The 22,662-nt window shown below is 43.6% G+C and overlaps 1 protein-coding gene across 1 annotated transcript in view; it reads right to left on the bottom strand.

Moving 5' to 3' along the window:
- Window positions 1-22,662, bottom strand: part of camta1a (calmodulin binding transcription activator 1a) — a gene marked incomplete at both ends in the record, with an annotated part of 295,163 nt that overhangs the window by 51,051 nt on the left and 221,450 nt on the right. The window contains 1 exon segment of the mRNA XM_079238563.1: window positions 7,729-7,800. Within this exon segment, the coding sequence (XP_079094689.1) occupies window positions 7,729-7,800 (72 nt within the window).

Raw genomic sequence — 22,662 nt, 5'->3', positions numbered from 1 at the left:
GTTTTCTCTCCTTCTGCCTTTGCTCCTCTCCCACCCTTTCACATTTTTTGCCTTACCCTCACTCACCCAGCCTTCCTCTCTACCTCCTCCCAGGTTTGCGTGGGCATGTTTTGAGATGGGGGAGCAGACAGCGATAGGAGCAGAGCTATTCCACTGAAGGGGGTGTGAGCACATTTACGTTCAATACGACATCTATTCACATCCAAAAAAGACTGAAAAGTCTGGTTTGACTCTGAAGGCTGTATGTGCCCTTGTAGTTACTTTTCCACTGGCCCCCCTACTGAGAGAGAATGAGCACAGGCCAACAAAAGAGAGATTTTATTTTCTCTCTCAAAACTTGCAGAGGGGTGATAGCACAGCAATGCTCAGGCGATACAGCGAGGCTGGAAAATAAAGAATTGTGGGAAATGTGAGGAAGGAGGTCAGACCAGGACAAAGACTGGACCAGAAAACAGCCTAAATAAAAGGGGAGTGTTAAAGAGATGATATGATGAGGACTATATTCACAACAGAAAACAAAAAACATTGTTTTATCCAAAAGAAATACTGTTTGGGGTCCCCATCATTAACTTCTCATTTTAATTACTAAATTGATTCGACCACATTAGCCGGATGTTTTATCTCATCCTTCCCTACAAGCAGACCTGTATTTCTGATTCCACAGAGAAATCAGCCCATCTCAGACCAGATAAAGCGAAGAGTCTCTGAGAGACAGATTTCCACATTGAAAATTGCCAATTACAGAAATTGCAATCAGAGCAGTTGCTGTGTATGTCGATGAGTGGTGGCTGCTCAACGGGGAATTGAGATCGATAACTGTCTGAATGAAGTGACTCTGACAACTGGCATTTTTTTTCTCTCTCTTTTTTTATTTTTACACCAAATCTTTAGAACCAACTCTTTTCTTTTTTCCATTATCTCTATCATGCCATTTCCCCATCTTCTGCCCTAACCTCTATCCTTTTTTACCGCCTCTCCCTTCCTTCCCTTTAGGACACATCCAAGTGATCGTGTCGGGATGTCAGCCCTCATCCACAGCTAATTGGGGCTCAGAGGAGTAATCAGGGCAGGACAAATCAGACAGTTCTGGTCATTAACTGTGACCAGTGTTCTCTGGGAAGCTGGGAGACACGTGCATACTTCTGTCGTCATGTCTGGACCTGCAAATAGACATGGGCAGAATCTAGACTTGGTATGAGCAGGGATTGGCATAGAACAGACTAGACTTACAGTGGATCTATCGATTCCCTCTCTGTATTAATACACGCAGCCAAAGACGTAAACAGAAATGAGGCTTGCCCAGGGAACACAATGCCCAGGGACTTCCTATTATCTAATATGGGAAAATCAGCCAACGGTTGCTGAAGAGAGAGTCCATGAAGTCTAACAGTGAGTGGAACAGTTGTTCCCTGTACTCCTGATGAAGCTTGCCGTTTTACAGCTACAGCATCAGACAGATGTTTGATTCCCACATTCTCTGTGCTCACTTGAGCTTGCCAGTGAACAAAGAGCAAAGTAGAATATCATGTAAAATATTGGTGTCAATAACAATATCGAAGTCACAAGAATGTAAACATGTCGATGGCTACTCTTTCTGAAAGCGGGTGCATGACTCTTGAGCACGATGAATGTCAATTTGTCTTTCTGGCAGAGCCTTAACCTTTCAGGAGAACTGAATTATTTAAGCACCACATACCTGTAGTGGGCCTCTGTTTCTGTGTCTGGGCTGAGGCCGGTTGGGAGGCTGCGTGAGTCTATGGCTACGCACGCTTCCTTGGCTGCAGAGTGAAAATGGCAAGACAAATGCGGCGGGGGATTTGTGATAATTGGCCGTGCTGGTGGGCCAGGCGACGAGCCTAGAGAAAAGGTCGCAGGCACTGAGGAACAGATCAGTCTGCCAGGAGGAGAGAAGGATCAGTCTGCCTCTGGGGTTTTGTTCCAGCTTTCCTCTCTTTCATTGAATGGAGAGAGGGCGCTTCAGCAGGGGCCAGTGATTAAGCAACAGAATAACCTTCTACTTGTTTAGAGGTCAGAAGCCCCAGTGTCATTGTTTTGGGCAGAGACCAACTAAAAACCAGTTTCATATTTTCAGTCAGCAGAAACATCGCATAGCAGATGGGTGCAAAAAAAAAAAAAAAAAAGAAGTTGATGGAAGTTAATAGCAGAGAGCGATGCTAGAATGCGTGTGAATATGGTAAAAAGTGAGGGTTAATATCAGATTAACTTCATCTGCGACTCCACGCAAGAAGAGAAGAAGGAAAACAGATGAGGGGGGCCACAGGGACATGGCTCGCACCCTGACATGCTCCTGAAGCAGCTGTTCTCCTCATGGCGGGGAGAGTCGGGGCCTGCCAGCAGCAGCATGCTGCTGAGAGCACCGTGGTCTCCCAACATAGCACAGTAACATAGCGACAAAGTCTGATACACGCACACACACACACACACATACACACACACACACACACAATCTCTCCTTCACACACAGAAAAGAATGTGCAGACACTGTCAGGTATGCAGGCACACACTCCCAGTGCATGTAGCGCCACCTGCTCTGTTTCCAGTCCGGTGTTGAGGCTTGAAATTGAACAGTAACGTCAGAAAGCAAAGCCAAAGTTGTACACTATAAATTTGAGCTAATACTCAAAAGAGGCGCATTTCCATTTGATACAAACAACAGCCTGCATAGCTAAGGGCAATTATATTTCTACTGCCTCCGTTTGCCCTGAGGTTGTAGACAGGCAGTCAAACCCTCACCAGGTTTTCCTGACTCTCTACCCTCTCCGTGAAATCAACCGAACGGTGCCCAGGCTCATCCATGATTTATCTCTGTGAAATATTCATGATGTAGCCTTGCATAGTCTGGATGCATCTGAGGTGCATCTGGACCCGACAGCTCTGCTCCGTCATCACACATCACCTGAAAGGCTCTGAATCCGGCAACTGCCTTCCAAGTGCTCGACTCGGAGGCAACTGAACTGATCCGATTGAATAGAAGACTCAGGTAGACATAAAGAATCCATCTGTCTGCCTTTAGCCTGCAGGCATGAGCGCTGTGGAGCTACGCTAGCCTGCTTGCACACCTGAACGATGGATCGGCACAGCAAGGGAGCTTCTCAACATTTCCCATTCAATTAACAAGACTGAGAGAGACCTCTGTCTTGTCTGGTGTTGAGGTGTGAAGCATGATGAGCACATGCGTTGGCCCACGTATAAGATCTGCTGACTGCATTGGCTTGAGGTATTAATGCACTGGAGCTCAGGAGTGCTGTGGGGTTTCTGATAAATCAATAGGAAAAAAAAGAGAGAGAAAGAGAGAAATAGAGAGAGAGAGAGAGAGGGGGGTATGTTTCAGCACCATGGACAGCGCCGCTGAACAGAAAGCGCTGAGGGCTCTCCTTAATGGCAAAGTTATCACCCTGCCTGTCCAATTAAGTCACCTTTGAATCATTCCATAAATTAAAATAGCTGAAATACAGTCTAATAGTGCTGGAATGATCAGAGACAACACGGACAACTCATTTTCCAACATAACACTAATTCAAGTAGTTCCAAAGTCATTATACTCTGAAGGACTAATGTAATAGGAAAAATGTAACTGCAATGAATGATGATATTAATAATGTATTCATGTGAGACAGAGACTAGAGCACAGTGGCCTAAGCTGTGAGAGGTAAGCGGGAGAAAGTGATAGCTCTGAAGAAACAAGGTCGTCAGCATTCCCTCCTGCCTTACTAGTCATTTCATTATCTCATTCCTCTCGCCTCCTCTTTAAAGTAGGGAAAGCAGTGAGAGGCTATTGACCCCTCTCTGTGTTTGTGGCAGGCGATGGGACAAATGAAGTTTCCCCTCAGACCCCCCTCCGTATTAATATCATAATTATCCCCACCTCTGTGGCCCTGCCGGCCAGCACAAACTCCACTGTCTGATTTGATGGAGCGGCACAAGCAGGGAATTACATTCGATTAGCACTAAACAAGAGAAGGGGACACAGAGCAGTAGAATCAATCAGTGCCACCAGGACAGGCGAGATCCTTTGTGTCATTGAGTGTGTCTCTCTCTCTCTCTCTCTCTCTCTATGTGTGTGTATGTGTGCGTATGTGTCATGACAGCTACTACCTGAAAAAACTCAGCATCTAAGTATCTAGTTATGCACACTCCAGCATTCCTTCACACACTCCAGCTGCAAGTGGCAGCATTTAAGAGTGTATAACAACTGTTAAGATCATTATGATGGGAGGATTTTGTTGGCAGTGATGGGAACTTACGACACACAGAAACCTTTTCTAAATTCCACCAAATGTTAAGTTTTTTCTTCTTCTTTTTTTCCTCAAATCGTTCTTGTGAAAACCCACACAGTTGACTGTGTGCAGCTCCCTGCCTCAGCGGCAATTTGGATTCATTGTTTGCAACCCTGGATAACTGCAGCCGTACTTTTCTTCAGTCTCAGCCATTTGCTGGGATGGGCCAGACATTCTGAAGTGGTCTAATACCATGGAGAGGTGGAGGTAGTGTGGCGGGGATGAGCAGATTGAGAGTGAGAGGTGAGAGGAACAAAAGAAAATGAATAGAGTGAGACGAGACCCCCCTCGCAGATCTTTATTCCTGTCCCCTGTCTCATTACACAGGCTTTGACTCAATAACGAGTGGATTTGACTACCCACCCCCCCCCCCCCCCTTTCACTAACCTCCCTCTGTCTTTCACTTTTAGGCTTTTTCCTTTGCACTGCCAAAAATATGCAAAAATACACATACATGGCCATTATCTAATTCTCTTCATGTATATATCTGCACATTTTTAAATCCTTAGATCCTTAAATCAATCTCTTTTCCCCCAGCTCTCCCTTCAGTTTGTGTTTTGGGCTAACTTTTCCAAAGTTATGTCCAACTCAGAGCCTCATTCACAGTCTGTCTCTACCCTCTCTGTCCTCTATGTTCCCTCCCTGTCGGTGCTGTGTAATAGGAGTTATTTTCATCCCTGTCTCTCCGTGACTATGGCTGCTGGATGGCTGAATATTTACATTTTTCACTCACTGGTGACCTTTCGCTGATGCCGCTCTGGGAGCTCCAGTCTCCTTGTGCTCTGCTGTTGACAGACTATTGCCTGCAAATCTCATACGGACACAGCAAATGGTATACAGGGAGTTGGGAACAGAGGGTTCAGAGATTGTAGGGATGTGGGAAAAGAGATGGAGCAAGTAAAACGGAGGTGGTAACCAAGCTGACTAAAAGTAGGAGGAAAAAAACAGAGGTGCTAGAAGTCTATCTGCATCTGCTGAGATAGTGTAATTCTTTACCTGTGGTATCAAAATGACTGTTTCTTGTCAGCCTTGATGGCCTGAAATAAACTGCCTGAAAAGAGATGTCAATCTGGGTTTCCAGGAACACTTTGTGATAAAGAAAATCCATGTTTGTGAGAAAATGTTTTTTCTTTTGTTTTTTTGGGCTGGCAGCAGAGGGTACTGTTGTCTTTGAGTGAATGTGTTGGTTGCACTCATGCAGCTCAGAGCCGTGGGAGATGTGTAAGAAGATTTGCTGAGCAGTGTGAGAGGTGAGGGCCAAGGTATCACAGAGTAGTTGTTCTTACCTGGTACTCCACAGTAACAGGAGAGAAAAGTTGAGTCAGTGAACGCCTCAAAGTTTGATGAATGTTTATGTGCATGATTCTGGCAACAAGCAGAGAAACACACTAAAAAATGAGGATGGTAGTTGTCAAACGTGATTGACCCCGCACGAGCAGACCCAGCGCTCTGCTTGGTGTGCTCTGCTGTGCTCTGAAGTTGAGTTGAGTATGTCAAACTTAACTGAATACGATCTGCTTCATTACGCAGCCACACATCTTTACGACCGATTAAAGAACAGATCTGTGTTTTTCTTAAACCTGTCAAGAATCTGAAAAGATCCCTTATAAACACAAATCCACATAACTTAACAGAATGATTAAATATTACTATCGTTACACCAAGAATATGTCAACAAAAGGATAAAGATAAAAGTGCTTGATTTGATGCATCGTGCCACTTCAGTAAATGAAAGAGACAGAGGACTATGTATAAAACAAAAAATATGTATTTTCAATATGCAAACAGAATGTGGAGTAATGCATTGTGGCAGAAAAATATAACTCCTTAATTAAAAGCTGCTCTTATTAGCATCATAAAACTTCTCCAAATAATTAAAACTAGATTACTTCTTAATAATATCCAGTACATCTAATCATTTGGAAAATATATGTATGTGAAAACTAATCTAAAACTGCATAAAATATCTCCATAATATATGTGCAAGTGGCTTTGCTGACTAAACAATGAAAGAGGATTGTGGGGTGGGAGCTGCTATTACTGCTTAATATCACACAAAGTGCCAGCCCTGAGCATGAGAGGCATAAACAGAAGTTGTTTGAAAGGTTTTGCTTGCAGTGGGAACGCTGATTATTTTGCTTGGTATTTAAGCATTGTTAGGCAAGTTGTTTTTTTTTTTTCTCTCTTTTGTCTTTTCTCTGCTGGTTTAACAGAAAACAGATATGTCTTCTGGGTCTATTTAGTACAAAAAGGGTTGTGGAGACGGCTTAGACAAAATGAAAAAGGGGCACAATAGCCTGAATGTTCTTTAGTGAAGCGTTTACGCACACATTTCACAGTAAAGAATACACAAAACAAACTTTGAAAAAAAAACCCAACTAAATAGTGTCAGGGCTGTCTAAAACATAAAGAAAAACAAAATGGGATGATTTTTAACAAATCTGGTTGTTTAATATGAAACATTTTGGTTTGAAAACCATATTTTTACTTACCCAAATTAAACCTGCTGATAGCTTGTGGTGTGTAAGGGGGGGGGGTTGTCTGTTTGCTCTTTTTTTTTTTTTTTTTTAATATACTACAGATCACATATAATAGGATCTTGTTTATGTTTGTTACATTTTCTTTGAATAAAAGAGCTGTTTTTTGCATTGTGGATGTGTTCCTGAGCCACTGCTGTCCTAAAGTGCAAATGAATATTTTGTCTTTCATATCTGATTCTTGTACTCGTGTTTCCTGGATTTCTAAACTGATGGATGAACTGTATCTTATATTATTAGGAATTCCTCTAAATTTGGTTTCACCTCTCCAGGATGTTTCCTCTCTATTAAAGAGCTGCTGCCAATTAATCTGGAATAGACACACAAGCTTCACAAACTCGTATTCTTTGTGTGTATGCTATATGCTCCCTTAAAACTGTGAGGGAGAATGGCTGTATCAGGCACCCTCAGCAGTAATGGCTGCCATGCAAAAGGATAATGATGAGATGTATTGGGTAGGTGATCAAAGGACTACTATTTACAACCACTCTCAGCCTGCAGACTTGACGACCAGCGGTAAGCACACTGTACTGTACAAGGAACCTCTTCCATCATGCTTTTACTGCCCATCACTGCAGCTGTTAGGCAGGAGAGATGGCAAAGCTTTTAGCAGACTGAGATACCGTGCTCCTGCTGGACGCCTTGTATGGGCAATACCATCAGAAAAGTGAATGACTGGGAAAGATAAGGGAAATGGAGGCCGGAGAAAAGAATAGGGAAAGGAGAGAGAGGGAGGTGGTGGAGAGATAGGTTGATGTCTGCCTGCTGGCTGTCAAAGGTAAACGCTTCGGTTTGATAGAAACTAATATCATGCAACTCATTCAAGCTCTCGTGGACAGGCAGTGGAAGTTAGGGCTGGGAGAACTTTAAAGGAGGAAGAAAAGAGTTCTTACCTGGAGCAGCCAGTAGCACCTACGGTGGAAGGTGGGGATGATGGAGGAGTGGACGTAGCAGCCATACAAACACTGGAAGAAGGATAGGCAATAGAGGGGGGGGGGGGGAGAGGGACAGAAAGAGGACGTTACACTAAAGAAAGGAGCAGGAAATAGGCTGATCTCTTAGATGACCAAGACAGCTGTGATCTCTGAACCTCCTAACCTTTTGCCTCCATATCAGAACTCCCCCTTGGACCTGCAGGCAGATGGTCAAACTATTGTTCTTTCAAACAAAGACGGTGACCCAGAAGGAGGCAGTGGATGAAGTTGGGCGGTGAACACCTCAGCATAGTTCCAGTATCTCCACATTTTCTTTCTCTTCCAGTCCATTTTTAACTAGCGTTTGGAATCAATGTACTTTGCATTACTGGAATATTACCCTTAAAATAAATAGTGTCAAATCGTTATAAATTGTATCCAATGCCGCGTGTATCCTGTCCTACTTAAGAAGACCAGTTGAAAGAATGATTAAGGTGCCTCTCATTCTGACTCCTCCCTCCATCACTCCGCAGAACAACCCAGCACATAAGTAAAGCACAGTGTTATTAATATCCTTATCGTAAACAGATAATACTGTGCCTGGGGGCTCGTTACAGTGGAAAGAGGAAAGCAGGGCTGATAACAGCCACTGGTACCTGGCAGAAAGGCCAGAAGAGGAGGCAAATGCAACAAAATATCCATGAGCTGAGAGACAGAAGGAAGGCAACATTCCCTCCATCCTCTATCCTCCCCATTCCCCATTCCCATTTCTCAGGGAGACTTAAGCTTGTTACATACTTCACGAGAAGCGAGAACTTTTTTCTTGTTCTCGAGGCTCCGAGAAGAAAATGACGTCATTTTGTTCTCGTGGACGTGTTTGAGGACAGTTCTTGACACACCGGGCTGGCAGAACGTTTTTCTTGCGGGGCTGCGAGAAGTATCGTGTGATTGGTCGGACATTTGAGGTGGGCGTGGTTAACACAGAGAAAGCATGAAGCGGAGTTGCTGCTTCTGTGTGTTTACTGTTGCCAGCAAAACGGATTGTTTTGATAAAACAGCTGATCGAGGTGGTGAGAAAGTACATTTTTGTGGCATTAAAACACTGGGACCCAGCCGGGTGCACAACCCGCCCTGCAGCGGATGAAGTTGCTCGTTAAATATGAAACTAGAAAAGCACGCAGAGAGCGGAAATTTCCGCTAAGCACGAGATTAAAGAACCCTTTCAAAAAATTCCTGGATTCAAACAGTGATCTGGATCACCACCAAAATTTATTTAGTTTTTCATTCTTATATTTGCAACAACTCTTGAAATATTTGTAAAAATTCGTCCGTAACCTTTTGAGCTATCTTGAGCAAAAAGACACCGGGAAAAACATAACCTCCTCGGCGGAGGTACACCCGGGTTCATTGCACATGAAAGCAGACATCGCCCCCCGCAGTGACCCCTCCCCGCTGCACATGTGCTTCTTGTGGAGGATGTATGGACCTGACGAAGAAGTTTTTTCTTGTTCTTGTAGCCTCAAGAACAAGAACTCAGTTCTTGCTTCTCGTGGAGTATGTAACAAGCTTTACAGGGCAGACTCCCCGGTAACCTGAAGGGATGGAAGGGCCTTTTTTTTTCTCCAATGTACACCAGCAACACCTATCTCCTCTTCTTACCCCACTCTCACCAGCTGGGCCATAGAGTGGGATTTTGTGCGACACAATTTTTGAGAAATGCAGGGGTAAAGCAGGTTGCTCTTGCACCAGTTAAGTAAGTAATAACATTAAGATTATTTAGGAAATCAGAGGAAACACGTGCATCTACACCACCAAACTTGCATAAAAGCATGCACACACAGGCCACATAATTCAGCACTTGTGCTGTATCTGTATGCATTCATGTGTCATGTGTGGGTGAAATTTAAAAGAAGGGCCTCTCAGTACAGTGATATAATATGATAATGTGCTTGTCTTTTTTAACTAAAAGCTATATCGGTATGGCTAAACACTGATGTGCCAACATCAAACTGTCTAATGAATATACAGCTACACAGGCAAGGCATACGGATGAAAAGACACTTTGCCCAGCTAAGAAAACAAACACTTCCCCCAGATGTACAAACACATATGTGCGTTTTTGTGTATCCAACACACTCACATTTACAAAGACCAACTGACAGACACATCAGCCCGGACTGTTTCTCCAGGTGTTGCATTGTTCCTTTCACATCTATTTGTTAGCTGTTTTCAATACTACAAAACTCTCCTTGTGAGAGTTTGAGATGGTGAACTCATGCAGACTGCCTCCTTGACTTGTGTTTTTGCTGTACTCTCATCCATTACAGCTGTCTGGAAGAGGATGTATGCCTCCTCCCACTCCCATAGCTCTGCCATCCATTATGCTGGCAAGGGACAGACACTTCCTCCCACACCCACAGCAACTTGAACATCACATTACTACAAGCAACCACAACAGCCACACATATTTCTGCTGTGCTGGTTTCAAAGTATTTATGTCATAAAAAGTACTTTGTGCGCTTTCAAGGGATTAGTCATGCAATGCTGTACACTGGTCTATAAACTGTTTATGTATTCCACACACAGCCATGTGATGCAGTTTTGTTAAGATGCTCATAAACAGAAATGACAACTTTGCCTATTCAGTACTTGACAAAATATGCCAACACCAACAGATTTATTCTCACGGTACATTGGATATGCTATTCACAAAAAAAAAAGAGGGCTATTTGGCTATTTGCTATGTCAGAATGAACTAACTTTGCAGGTGAACTAAATTTGAGCTTGTCTAAACTTTTAAATGAATATGTATCAGTGTTTAAATACAGTATGCTTGTCATGCATGTCATTCCCAGGTTGCTCTGACTGGTCAGCTATACGATCCGACATCGGAGACTGCAGGGCAGTCGCTTATTCTTTTGCTAGCCAATTGGCAGACATTTTGGATCTAAGCTACACAGTGATGTTGCTAACTAAAGGTACCAAATATTGGTCTCTAAACAAGATGTTTGAAGTAGTTCAGGTGCAGTGCACGTCTCTTCCTTCAGTGTAGACTCTACATTTCTGCAAACCTTTAACATGCATGAAACGCTAGCTTACAAGTTTAAGGTTGAGGCAAATGTGAGTCTTTAAAGCTGTTTACTAAGATTTCCTACTTTCTTGTTAAGTATGATTACTGAGCATAGTATCTATTAATATATCATGGTTAATACTATTCTGGCCTGAAGCACTTAGCCCTCTGAGAGCGAGCAACAATTTGGCTGCGTGTACTTGGACAGTACAATGTTATGGCATGCTCCTCAGGATTGACAGGTGTGTTGGTGCAATAGGACTACAGTATGTGACTTGGGCAACTGGGGAGTGAATAAATTAGCCCCCAGGCTGCTCTCCTGTCCCTCTGTTTACTCCATTACTCAACCACACAAAGTAGTGTGCCAGACAAACAAGCAGCTTAAAACATAACACAACTGTTGCACCTGTCAGTGCCAATAAACAGTAAGCATCAAACACTTTTACACACACACACACACACACACACACACACACACACACAAGCTTGTGAACCTTCACTCTCCTTTTAAATCACTACCAAATCACTCCCTCTTCTACACACATAGATGCACTCGCAATTAGACATTGAGTTCTGGAGCAAAAAAGACCCACCAGAACAAGGGAACATATAAATACGCATGTATACGGTTGCTCTCATACACACAGTTTTAGGCACACTTATAGAGTCACAGTAAACCAAGGTAAAAAAGGCAGCTCCAAATGCTAGTGAGCACAAAAACGTCTGTATACACAAAGCTCATCATAAAGGGCTTATCAGTAATTCAAGACGCATATCAGTTACTGGTGTTTCTGCTACTTTCTGCATGCTGCGCGTCTAGGCGACAAAGTGACAGCAGAACCATTATTTGTTGTCTATGGGCTGTGACAGATGACAGCACATCACAGGGCAAGCAATTAAATGATAATTATACACACATATCCTCTCATAAAAAGTGCAGTTTCCCAGTGAAAAGCCTTTTCAAATCGCTGCAAACACAGTAAAACAAATACATGCAAGTCAACGCACTCACAAACACACATATTCACATATGAGTGTGCAGTATTATTAATGGGCTCTTGTGTATGCGTGCAAATGAGGCACAGAAGAATGATATAAGCCCGTTAACAAAAGAATTTACAAGAAATGTGTCCATAATGTATTCATGTGCTGTCAGGGAAGACAGCAGGAGAAAAAATGAGTTACAGCGACATGTGTCCTCCAAAGTCAGACACTGATGCAGCAAATTCATCTGGCGTTGTCAATCAAGCAAGCGGTCAAGGCAGTGAAATGCCAGCATGACCAAATGAAAGGGTATTATTGCCTGGACTCAACATGCCCCCCCTCCTCTTTTGGGATGTCATCCCTAGTAGATCTGGACCGCAGTTCACACGGAGCGAGCTGGCCAGACAGTTTGTCCTACATAAAACCTTCAGATATATGGGCAGAGGTACAGCTCGCTACCTGTCCTGCCTCTGGAGGCCAGCACTGCCCCTGCCCTGCCGGTTGCTCTGGCGATACCTCGCTTCCATTCATCCATCACAGCTGACAGGTGTCATCCACAGCTAGAGATGGGCTTGTAAAACCAAAAGTCGAAGGCAAATCTGGCAAGCACACACACAGTCACAGCGAGCATGAGAGAGGGAATCTCTCATTAGACAATAATGATGTGTGAAGTCAGTCCTAATCAGAGCGTGGCACCTTATTTATGTTGGCAATTTGCTGTTTTCCTGCCGTGATGCAAATGTCCCACTGTCAGAGGCTGCCACACATTTATCTTATCTTTTGGATTGTTAGTCCCAGTGAGAAGAGCACACATGCAAAGAATTTGTACATAAATTGCCAGCCTGTTATATTTTATATATGTATATGTATATATATGTGTATGTGCATATATATATATATATATATATATATATATATATATATATATATATATATATATTTGTATGTATGTATTCTGTCCAGCCCATTGCTCATGCCCAGCCAAAACTTTTAAGAAGAGTATTACAAATAAAATACTCTGGATATAAATAGCCTTCCTCCGATAAATTTATCATCTTCTACTGCATTGAATGACTTGATTTGCACCATTATATGTCGGTTGACATGGACACCTAAAGTCACTTCAGGCTCAGTGCTTCATTAGAGACAATGTTTCATTTTGTGCATGTGTGTGTACCTTTGTTTGTGTGCATGTTTGCATATGTCTGTTCACATGGATGCCTGGGGCAGGTGATACAGCCCGGGGCACAGCAGCATAAATAGAGCTCACACTGCAGCCAATCAGGCAGTACTATCAAATCCTATCTGTGGAGGGAACGCAAAAAATCCATACTCAACAGAGATTCATGGACCATGCAAAACTCAAAGCACCAGGTCTATTGACAGCATCCATGATGACTATTGATCAGCCAACGATTTCTGGCTCTAGACAGATGTGATTAGAAGACTTACAGCTGAAAAGTGCCACTTTCAGTTTGGAGGATGAGCCCATTGTCAGCTGATACCACAATGCTTCTATTTCACCTGCTATCCTTACAGTCATCCGCTCTGCTCTCATATCATTCAGTGGGAGTCATATTATTTGGAGTGTCTGGTAGGGTGGCACTACGCCCAGAATGCCCATAATATGCAGAATATTGCTTGCATGTCTGATTCAGAGAGAAGGCTCAACTCTGGTATGGTACTGACACAATGGCTGTGCATCTTATCCCAGCTATTGCATCCTGCAATAGGATTCTCACTTTGCTTGCTTTTAAATGAGACACATCTTGTAAAGTAGTAACAGTATAATTTTTCAGTGCATCTGAAGACTTAAGCAATGGTTGATGAGACATTATACATAATAAATCAAAAGAGGCTTAGATTTATCTCCCCACTCCTCTCCTTTGGACCAGCTGCCGCTTCTAAATCAGTCAAAACCAAGTCAGCTACAAAATGAATTGGCAGGCTGCTCCCGAGCTGAAGAGGAAAAATGGAAAACAAACCTAAATTCCTCAACAAAGCAAAACAAATTATGCTGTGGGAAAAAAAAAAATGCATGCGTTATGGAAATGACTTGCTCTAAAAATAACATACTTGTTGTAAAATAAACACAAACAGTTGATAAACAGGCCCCGAGGAGGAGAATTAATTAGCCACGCTGGACGTGTAAACACAGCTATACATCAAGTTCAAAAGGAAAACAATAACAGGACTGAGGCAGTTCGAGAGAAACCCCTGACCACTTGTAACACTGAAAATCATAACTCTGTTTTGATTTGCTCCTTCCTGAGGCTGAGGAAAACAACTAAACTCAAGACAAAAGGGAAAGAAAGACATTTTAAAAAGCAACACTGCAGTGATGAAGTTGGGAATTTGGGAGATATACTGTATGTATGGAGCAGAAGGGGAAATAAAAGTGGGAGGAGAGGAAGAATAGAACAATAGACAGATAAACAAAAGGATATATAGTTTACAGCCCTGCTTTTGCACATGCCAGAGGAGGCTCATGCCCATGCACGTCTGTCTCTGACAGAAGACACAGTGTCTGTTGATGCTAATGCTAGCCAGCTGGGCTCACAGCCAAAGGCATTAAGTGGAATCGAATTCCACCAAACTAGCTTTAATCAGCAGGTTTTTAAGGTTAGAATTACTTTCTCTCTCCTCCAGCCTGCTGGCCAAGGTTAAAGCAGACACAGGCGGGGGCTGGGCTCAGCTAATGGGATGGAGGGGTGGCATGAGGCCTACGGCATGCCAGTGTACCCCAACAGACTTCGGTACAAATACAAAAAGGTGCAGCAATAGCAGTGCCCTAGAGTGAGGGACCAATCATATAACATGTATGTACTTCACCTATAAGGCTCTTGGTTGTGTGTGTAAAACACACAGACAAGGATATGCAAATATAAAAGTTGCCATCATCAATAACACAGAAAGAAACTTATTTAGTCTTCATATGATTAAAATGTATCACAGCTAACCTAAAAAATGCACAGGAAAATATAGATCTGTAATGAAATCCTATTTCATCCGGTAACACGATCCAATGAAAGCTAGAATGTAAAAAAAATAAAATAAAAACAAACAAACCTTCAGCAGCTCTGATAATGTGCTGAAGTGCCGCTCTTTAAAACTAGCTCATTGAAAGAAAACATCAAAAGAAACCTGGAAACAAAAAAAAAAACGAAGAGTGAAATGACTACTGTAGATGAGTGAATATGTCAGACTGTTATTTCATTCCTCAGAATGAGTCAGTCGAGGTCTTGCCTTGACCTCAGCCTACTTCAGCTGTCAATGCATTGATGCCTGTCAACAAAGGAAAGCTCAGTAAACCTTGCAGCACTTCTGTCAGCTTCTCAAAAGTCAAGCTGAGCTTCTATAGTGCCCACACTATGAGCAGAGGCCTACACATACCATGGCAAAAGATGTTTTCCACTTTCCTCTCTTGCCTTCTTTTTAGTCTTATTTCTTTTTCTCTTTTTTCTCCTTTGATTGACTCTCTTTCACAAGAAAGAACATGGCCTCACTCGCTATAACAAGTCATGTCCTTATTTTTCCAAATAATTGCACATTGAAGTTTGAAAGCAAAGCACCTTAATGGAGCCAAATAACGGGTTAAAACTGATAGATGTGAGGAATGACAGATCACAAATGGATGCAAGTATACATATAAAAAGGCAAATCTGCAAATGGAAACAGATCATTATCTCAACACACCATTACCTTATCAGTTAACCTCTGAGTTGACCTCCAGTTTGCCCGTCTACAACAGACATGTAAAAAAAAATGTCATGTAGCCAAAAGACTAATGGGCATCTGTTAGTATTACAAAGTAGGCACTGTCAAGTATGACAGGCACTTTATTCCATTAAAAAATTAGTAATTGACACTGCAAAGAGGTTATGGACACACCGTTTAAAGACACAGTGTCAGAGGTTGTGTTCAAGCTGTCATCTTTAGTGGGCAGGGAAACAGCTGAGTCTGAGAAGACTCTCCTGGTCCTGATCTCGTCACCGCTGTTAATGAAACCCAAATGCATGAGCTGGTGATGTGCCAAAGAGATGTCAACACAAAGCATGCATTCATGTGGCTCCGAGAAAAAAAAAGACGTCAAAGAGCGTTACAGGTAAAGATGAAGCTGTGTGCGAAGTGAAACAAAAACTGGCATGTTCGTATTCTAAGAACAAATTAACGGCAGAATCACACTGTGAGACTGATGCTGCTTATTAAACATCGATGGCAGCGTCTGAGTCTGTCTGACCGCCTATTAACCTTCCCCTGTGTTAGCTGAGGTAAGGATAAAAGTGCCACTGTGTGGAGAAGGGGAGCACGTCCTCTGAATTAATGAGAGCAAACATCCAACCCACTGTTTCCCCCCTAAAATACACACATGCTGGAGACCTGCTGGAGATGACATCACAGGCTCGGCTTCCCTGCTGCGGATTATGCCAGGAAGACATGCTGTCTAATTGTAAGAGAGAGCCCAGATTTGTGATGCTGCACAGTTCTGTTAGGGCTGATTAGCAGACATTCATGCCCTCTCCCCCTGCCGTGATCTATAGGCACTCAAAATTTCTAATATCTCCAGTGTAAGCAAGGAGGAGCTGAGAGAGACCGTAAATCATGACAAGTCCTCCTGAACACAGGAGAGAGGGAGAGAGAGAGATAGAAAGAGAGAGAGAGAGAGAGATGGAGAGGAAGACAGAAAGTGAGTTACAGAGCAAAATATTCAGCTGGTGTGGAAACATGAAGGAGGGAGAAGGGAATGAGGTGAAGGGAGAGCGAGCAGTGCACATGTAGAGGGGAGAGGAGCACACATCAAGGAGACATGAAAGAGTTGGGGAGGAAAGAAGAAAGAGGAAGAGGGGTGATATGATTACCAAGGAAACAGCAAGGAAAAAAAAAAACCTGCCGGGGAGAAAGAGACAGAGTATGTGGAGTAGACAAAGAGGAGAAAGAGCATGGGGGGAAGAAAGGGAGTGGGAGGACTGAGAGACACAGAGAAAGAGACAGAGAGAGGAGAGGATAGAATGAATGCTAACAGGGAGCCCAAACCCAGTGCTGAGGCTTTATCCTTCACAGGCGGAGGAGCAACAATCGCAAACACATTTTCTCTCGCCCTGGCCCTAAGAGAGATAAAAAAGCAATTTGTATTCTATTCCTATTCAGCGTCGCTTGGCCTGTTTCTCTGCCTGCATATTTGTAAACACAGCTTTGTCAGAGCAGCTTAATCTTCCCAACGCAAACACAGACTACAGGAAGGAGGGGCGAGGAAGGGTGAGTAGGGAAAAATGGTGATGAGGAGGGGGGATGGAGTGGAAGATGAGTTAAAAAAAAGAGAGAAGAAGAAGGGTGAAAAGGGTAAGAGGGTGAGCACGGGAGAGGAGGCTTGGAGAAGAAAGAGGAGGGTCATCTTAGAAGACTTTTTCAGACTTTTTTTTACTGTCTCTGTTGCCATACGATGTCCCTGTCTCAACTCCAATCCAAACACACACATCCTGCTGGTATTTTACACACTTGCCTTCAGTCCATCAGGCTGGTTTACTGACAGAGGAAAAGAACAAGCTTCAAATCATTCCTCATCGTATGGCCTGGAAGTGACAGATGGAAGAGGTGGGCGGGTGCTCCTCTAACTGTCACCTTGTTTTAATTTAGTGCTTAGCTTGCACATTCCCCCTGACATCCAGCTTCCAGGCATGGACTTCCAGGTTTTAGGGGAAAGTGCACATTCTGTACAGGCCAAATAGCACAGTCGTGTGGAAGGACAAACACTGCAACCGATTATACACTGGGGGCAGAGAGACCCGAGATATAGGCAAGGAAACTGAAAAAGAGGGGAGGGGACTTGGAAGTGGCAGTCGTCTGAGTGCACATTCGCTCACAGAGGCGTGAAATTAGGCAGAGCGACACCTGCCAATACGCATTGCATTAAAGCACGCTAGGTTCACCCCACCCTTTGGCCTTTGGAATTGCTCTGTATACTCTCTCATTCTGTTCCATCATACTTTGAGATCTCTTCATCATGGCCCACAGTGCCCAATTAAAGACTGATAGCTGCTCCTATTTGCTACCAGGACCGGGTTGTTCAGAAGACGATGCCCCACTTCAGTGCATGGCAATCGCTTTCATCAGCTTTTGTGCACTCATGGCTCAGTCCCTGCAGAACCAGGCACCAAAACGAACGTCCAGGCAGCGCGATTAGCTAGATAACAGGCGGAATCATAACATCTACAATGGAAACAGCAGCAGGTTTATGCAGAATGAATTTGCTCCTTTTTGTGCTGTATTTACTTGCAAAAGTCCAATTTTTCACAGCATGAGTAGGAACTGAATTTTAAATAATAATGATGAGCTGTTTCTTGGCAAACACAAACACACACTGTAACTTTGAATTTGGGCGTATGAGTGTTGATGAAAGGTCAACAGCCTCACACTGAGCTGTCAGCCAACCAGGCTGCCATGCCCAAGCATACAATGTTGCCATGGTGCAAAGTTAACTTTGTTTTCTGTTTGCTGCTGCTGAAGTTTCCAGAAGGGTTAACCAGAGACAATGTTTTCTTTTTCTAACATTTATCTGTTTTCTGCTGCAGATGAACATGTAGCCAAATATCTCTAACTTTGTCAGCACCCATACTTGTGACTGCATGTGTGTTGAGATCCCTGCAGACAGAGACACAGCGCAAGAGACAGATGAGGAGAGACAGGGGTTGCCACAAACAGACAGAAAGATGAGCAAAGAGCGACAGGGAGAGCAGCAGACACACAGCAGGCACACAGGAAAGCCTGAGAGCCCCCAGGCAGATCTGTATTGAAGACAGTGAGGAACGCGACTGAAGGAGACCATAATATGTGCAGATTGTGATTAGGGGAGGAGGTTGGTGAAGGGGGTGAGGCAGGCAGACAAGATAGAAGGAGGAAGAGGGAACGAGAGAGAAGGAAAAAAATCAGCCAGTGAGCCAAGATGAGGTAAAGGAAAGCAAATGAAAAGTGACACTTTAATTCAGGGGGCTTCTTCTGCCTGAGTTATTATGAGATGTTTGTAAGCTGGCTTGTTCATGCATCTCCTGGCCTTGTGCCTGGCTCCCTCTCACTGAGGAGACCTGTGGCGCTAACCGGTCTTTATCTGAGCTGCACGGCAAGGGACAGCCTGCTGCCACCATCCTCTGCTTTGATCCTCCCACCTTCACCATGGCTTCCTTGCTGCCCCACCCCCTCTTCTGCCTCTCTGCTTTATTCACTCCTCAACCCTCACTCATATGTAAAATGTCTCTGTACTATTGCTCCTTTGATATGGCCAAAGTCATCCAATACATTAAAAGGAGTGAATGTGTGCACAGAAGTGGTTTGCACAGAAAAATACAGAAAAAAAGGCGAGAATGAGAACTTGGTGCCTGGAGATAGCAGCCAGACCAGGATATGTGATTTCAGATACTGAGGGAAGGAACCTGCAAAGGCTGTTTTGGGGTTAGGGAGGCAACTCCAAAGCAGACAGATAAAGGAGACCAAAAGATAAAGGAATAGGAATTATAGGCTAAGATGTACCAGACAGGCATAACCTGGCAGCCACAACAGAGAAGGATGAGGAAGGTACGGGTGGTGGGGTTGGAGGGGGTTGCAAATTCAATCAAGCAGAGAGATTCATGCACACTTACACATAGAGAACAAATACAGGTACAGCAAGACAGACAAGAACATGGGTAGATGCACTGCACGCATACATGAAAGGAGTGTGATGAGAAATGTAACAGGAGAGCAGGGATGGAAAAAGGACCCAGAGCAAAGTCATTGTGAGCATGAGAGAGGAAGAGAGCGAGACAGACGGAGATGGTGGTGGTGAGGGGGGGTGGGGGGTGGGGGGTGGTAGTCAGCTGGAGTGCCGACAGGTCTCCAGAGGTTGTAATATATAGCAGCGTTTCAATCTCTCAACAGCAACTCCAGCCCTCCTTTTTCATATTCCTCTACAGTCTGAGGACAGAGAGATACTTCTGTCCTTCGGAGCCAAATCGGCATTCAAGATGATATAATGTGCACATTTTTTGACATCATATCCCCAAATCTGGATGGTTATTTGTGACTGGATGTGCTCACCGTCCCCATTCTCTCTTGAAATCTCAAGGTTACTAATGGTAAAGGATGGATAGAAAATGCCAACGTCAAATGCGTTTCTGTGTTTGTCTTGTAATGTTTCCTCTCTCTCTCAGATCTCCCTGAGAGGCTTGAGACCAATGCTTGATTTATCTGCTGCATGCACCATTAATCCTGCGACCATGCATGCTTCTGCTGAATAATTGATCTCTGTGCTACTGTAACTAAATCCGTCATAAGAGTGACATCCCACCTCCCTCTGCATGCCTTCACTTCCTCTTTACCTCTGTGCAAACCATTGCCTTCTGATACCTTGATAAAACTCAAGCTGTTTTAAAGAACAAATCTTGTTTTATGTCTAGTAGAGTTGGGAAGGGATACAGTGTGTTGCAGGGGTGTTATACCAATACAGGTAAATGTGTGAGTTGTTCAGCCACAAGAGGGAGACTCCCTCTGAGTTCTATACGTAACATTCCTGTATTGAGGCTCTGACACATAAAATATAAAGATGTAGTTGACAGGGGTGCTTTGACAACGCAATCAACTCCCCTCCAGAGTCGTGGCAGCCAACTGAATCAGGATGTGAGCAGCAATGACCTCCTAAGGTGATCAGCTCTCAGCTCTCTGTCGAGGCCTCAACAAACAGCTGCTCGGCCTGGAGCAGAAGGGGAACAATGACCCTTAATTTATGTCCACAGCTCCCCCCTCCCTCCTTCTGCTTGTCTCTTTGACTTGCTTTTGCATACTGCATTTAAAGTAATAAGTACAGTATCTCCTTGAATGCCATAGTGCTATAAATCAGAGGAAAATAGACCTGTCATCTCTGTAAACAATGCATAGGGCCAGTTATCATTAAAAACAAAAGAGTTCTGGAGGACTCCTTAGCCATGCATACGAATGAGGGTGGGACCAATCTAGCAATCTCCTTGGTTCGCCCTGAGTTTACTGACCTGTGCTGGAGGTACGCAAAAATATAGGCATATGCACAAGCACAGATCTGAGCGAACACAAGGAGGGCTCACAACAGTTGCTTTATGTTATTTAAGGATGTCAAATGGTATTTTTTTTTTCAATCAAAGAAACTTACATACAGATTTTTTAATAAAAACTTGATACCTACATGTGCTTTCATTTATTCATTAATTCATTATCCTAACCACTTAGTCTGATGAAGGGTCGCAGGGGAGCTGGAGTCTATCCCAGCAGTCTTTGGTTGAAAGGCTGGGTACATCCTGGACAGATCGCAGGGCTACATGTGCTTTGTTATCCATATATTATTATTATTATTTAAATTACAGAGTGTAAGTATTAACTGTGATCTTGTTTAAAGACACGATGTGCAGGAGGGAACTGGTTCCTAAAAGCAGGAAAATACAGATTTCCTCAGACTTAGAAGCAAGGATAAAGGCTTCAAAAATAACGGTTTGATTATGATATTTATGCTGTATAATGACTTCTTATGACAAATAGCGTACGATCATGGAGTTATTCAATCATAACATGTTGGTCGAAGTGACATTAGTAAGATTTAGGTCAGTGCTCGGAAAATGAGCTCCGGATTCGATTGCAGAGACGACATTGTTCAATGTCACAGCGGTGCCGTGAAAATTTAGGATCATTTGTTATGTAGAGCCATCAGTGTTTATGACAGCCAATCCATCGTCAAGTAAGCTGTATGTCAACCTTTATGTCAGCTTTATGACACATGGATCACATGAAATGTCATGGAATGTCATCCATGTGTTTGCAGACGCCAAAGCACATGTGATGGATACAACAAACAGAGAGGAAATCACCGACTTTAACACGTTTGGAGAGCAGAGCTGATACCCGTCATGTTGATCAGATAGCAATGTTCCTGTGTCTCTGCGTAAGGGGGCAGGCGGTTGGCTCCAGGCGGCTATTTGTGTGCAAAACTGCATATCCCTCTCCCATAGCAGAGGTCCCTCAGGTGTAACTGAGCAGAGCTTTCTGGTGGCACTCTGCCCTCTTCTGCCTAAATGCGATTGGCTTGTAGTCCCCCTTCATTTCTGTGTGCACATATGACCTCGCTTTTCCAAAGCGGGGAACAGAGCCAGACACTGGAGCGATATATAGAGGTCAGCAAGCCAGAGCATGGAAAAGATGCAGAAAGGGAGGGAGAGCAGAAGAAAAACAAAGAGGCCAATCCCCAGTCAAGAAATGTGGACTAACATTTACCCAGGAGCTGGTTTCATAACCCAGCCAGAGTTTCAGTTCCTCCTCCATGAATGACAGTAATGTAGGCAGTCTCTTAGTGCTGGAAGCCTCTCTAAAGATGCCACAGCAGCAAGCAGAAGCTACAACCCATTAGCTTCTTGAAAATAAGGTGAATCCCAGAGTGATACTTGATGAGAATGATGGCCACATCTGTGTATACAGTACCCGCAAACAGGCCTGCAGCACTAGTTGTCCTGTACAGTAATAGGCTTCGGTGAGGTCCGTGAAGTGCTGTGACAGCACTTTTAAAGTGGTTGGAATTACAGCGCAACAGAAATCGTAAACGGGGAACTGTGGGAAATGGAGAAGAATCTGAGTCTTCTTTAAGCCTAAAAGAGGTCATTTTCTGAAAGGAATAGCTGAGAAATGCTCTCCTTGTTTCCTCTCGCTCTCTCTCTCTCTCACACTCATTCACACACACACACACACACACACACACACACAAGCAAGACAGAGGCAGACTTAATCAAGTTTCTCTTCCATTAGATGTACATGCTTGAACTGTGCTGTTTGACTCTCCCTTGTGATAAATTCATTCTTCCTGCCAAATGTGAGCC

The sequence above is a fragment of the Telmatherina bonti genome (genome assembly GCF_933228915.1).
Source record: "Telmatherina bonti genome assembly, chromosome: 4".
NCBI lineage: Eukaryota > Metazoa > Chordata > Actinopteri > Atheriniformes > Telmatherinidae > Telmatherina > Telmatherina bonti.
The sequence above is the reverse complement of the archived record's forward strand: the minus strand, read 5'-3'. Positions and strand labels throughout refer to the sequence as shown.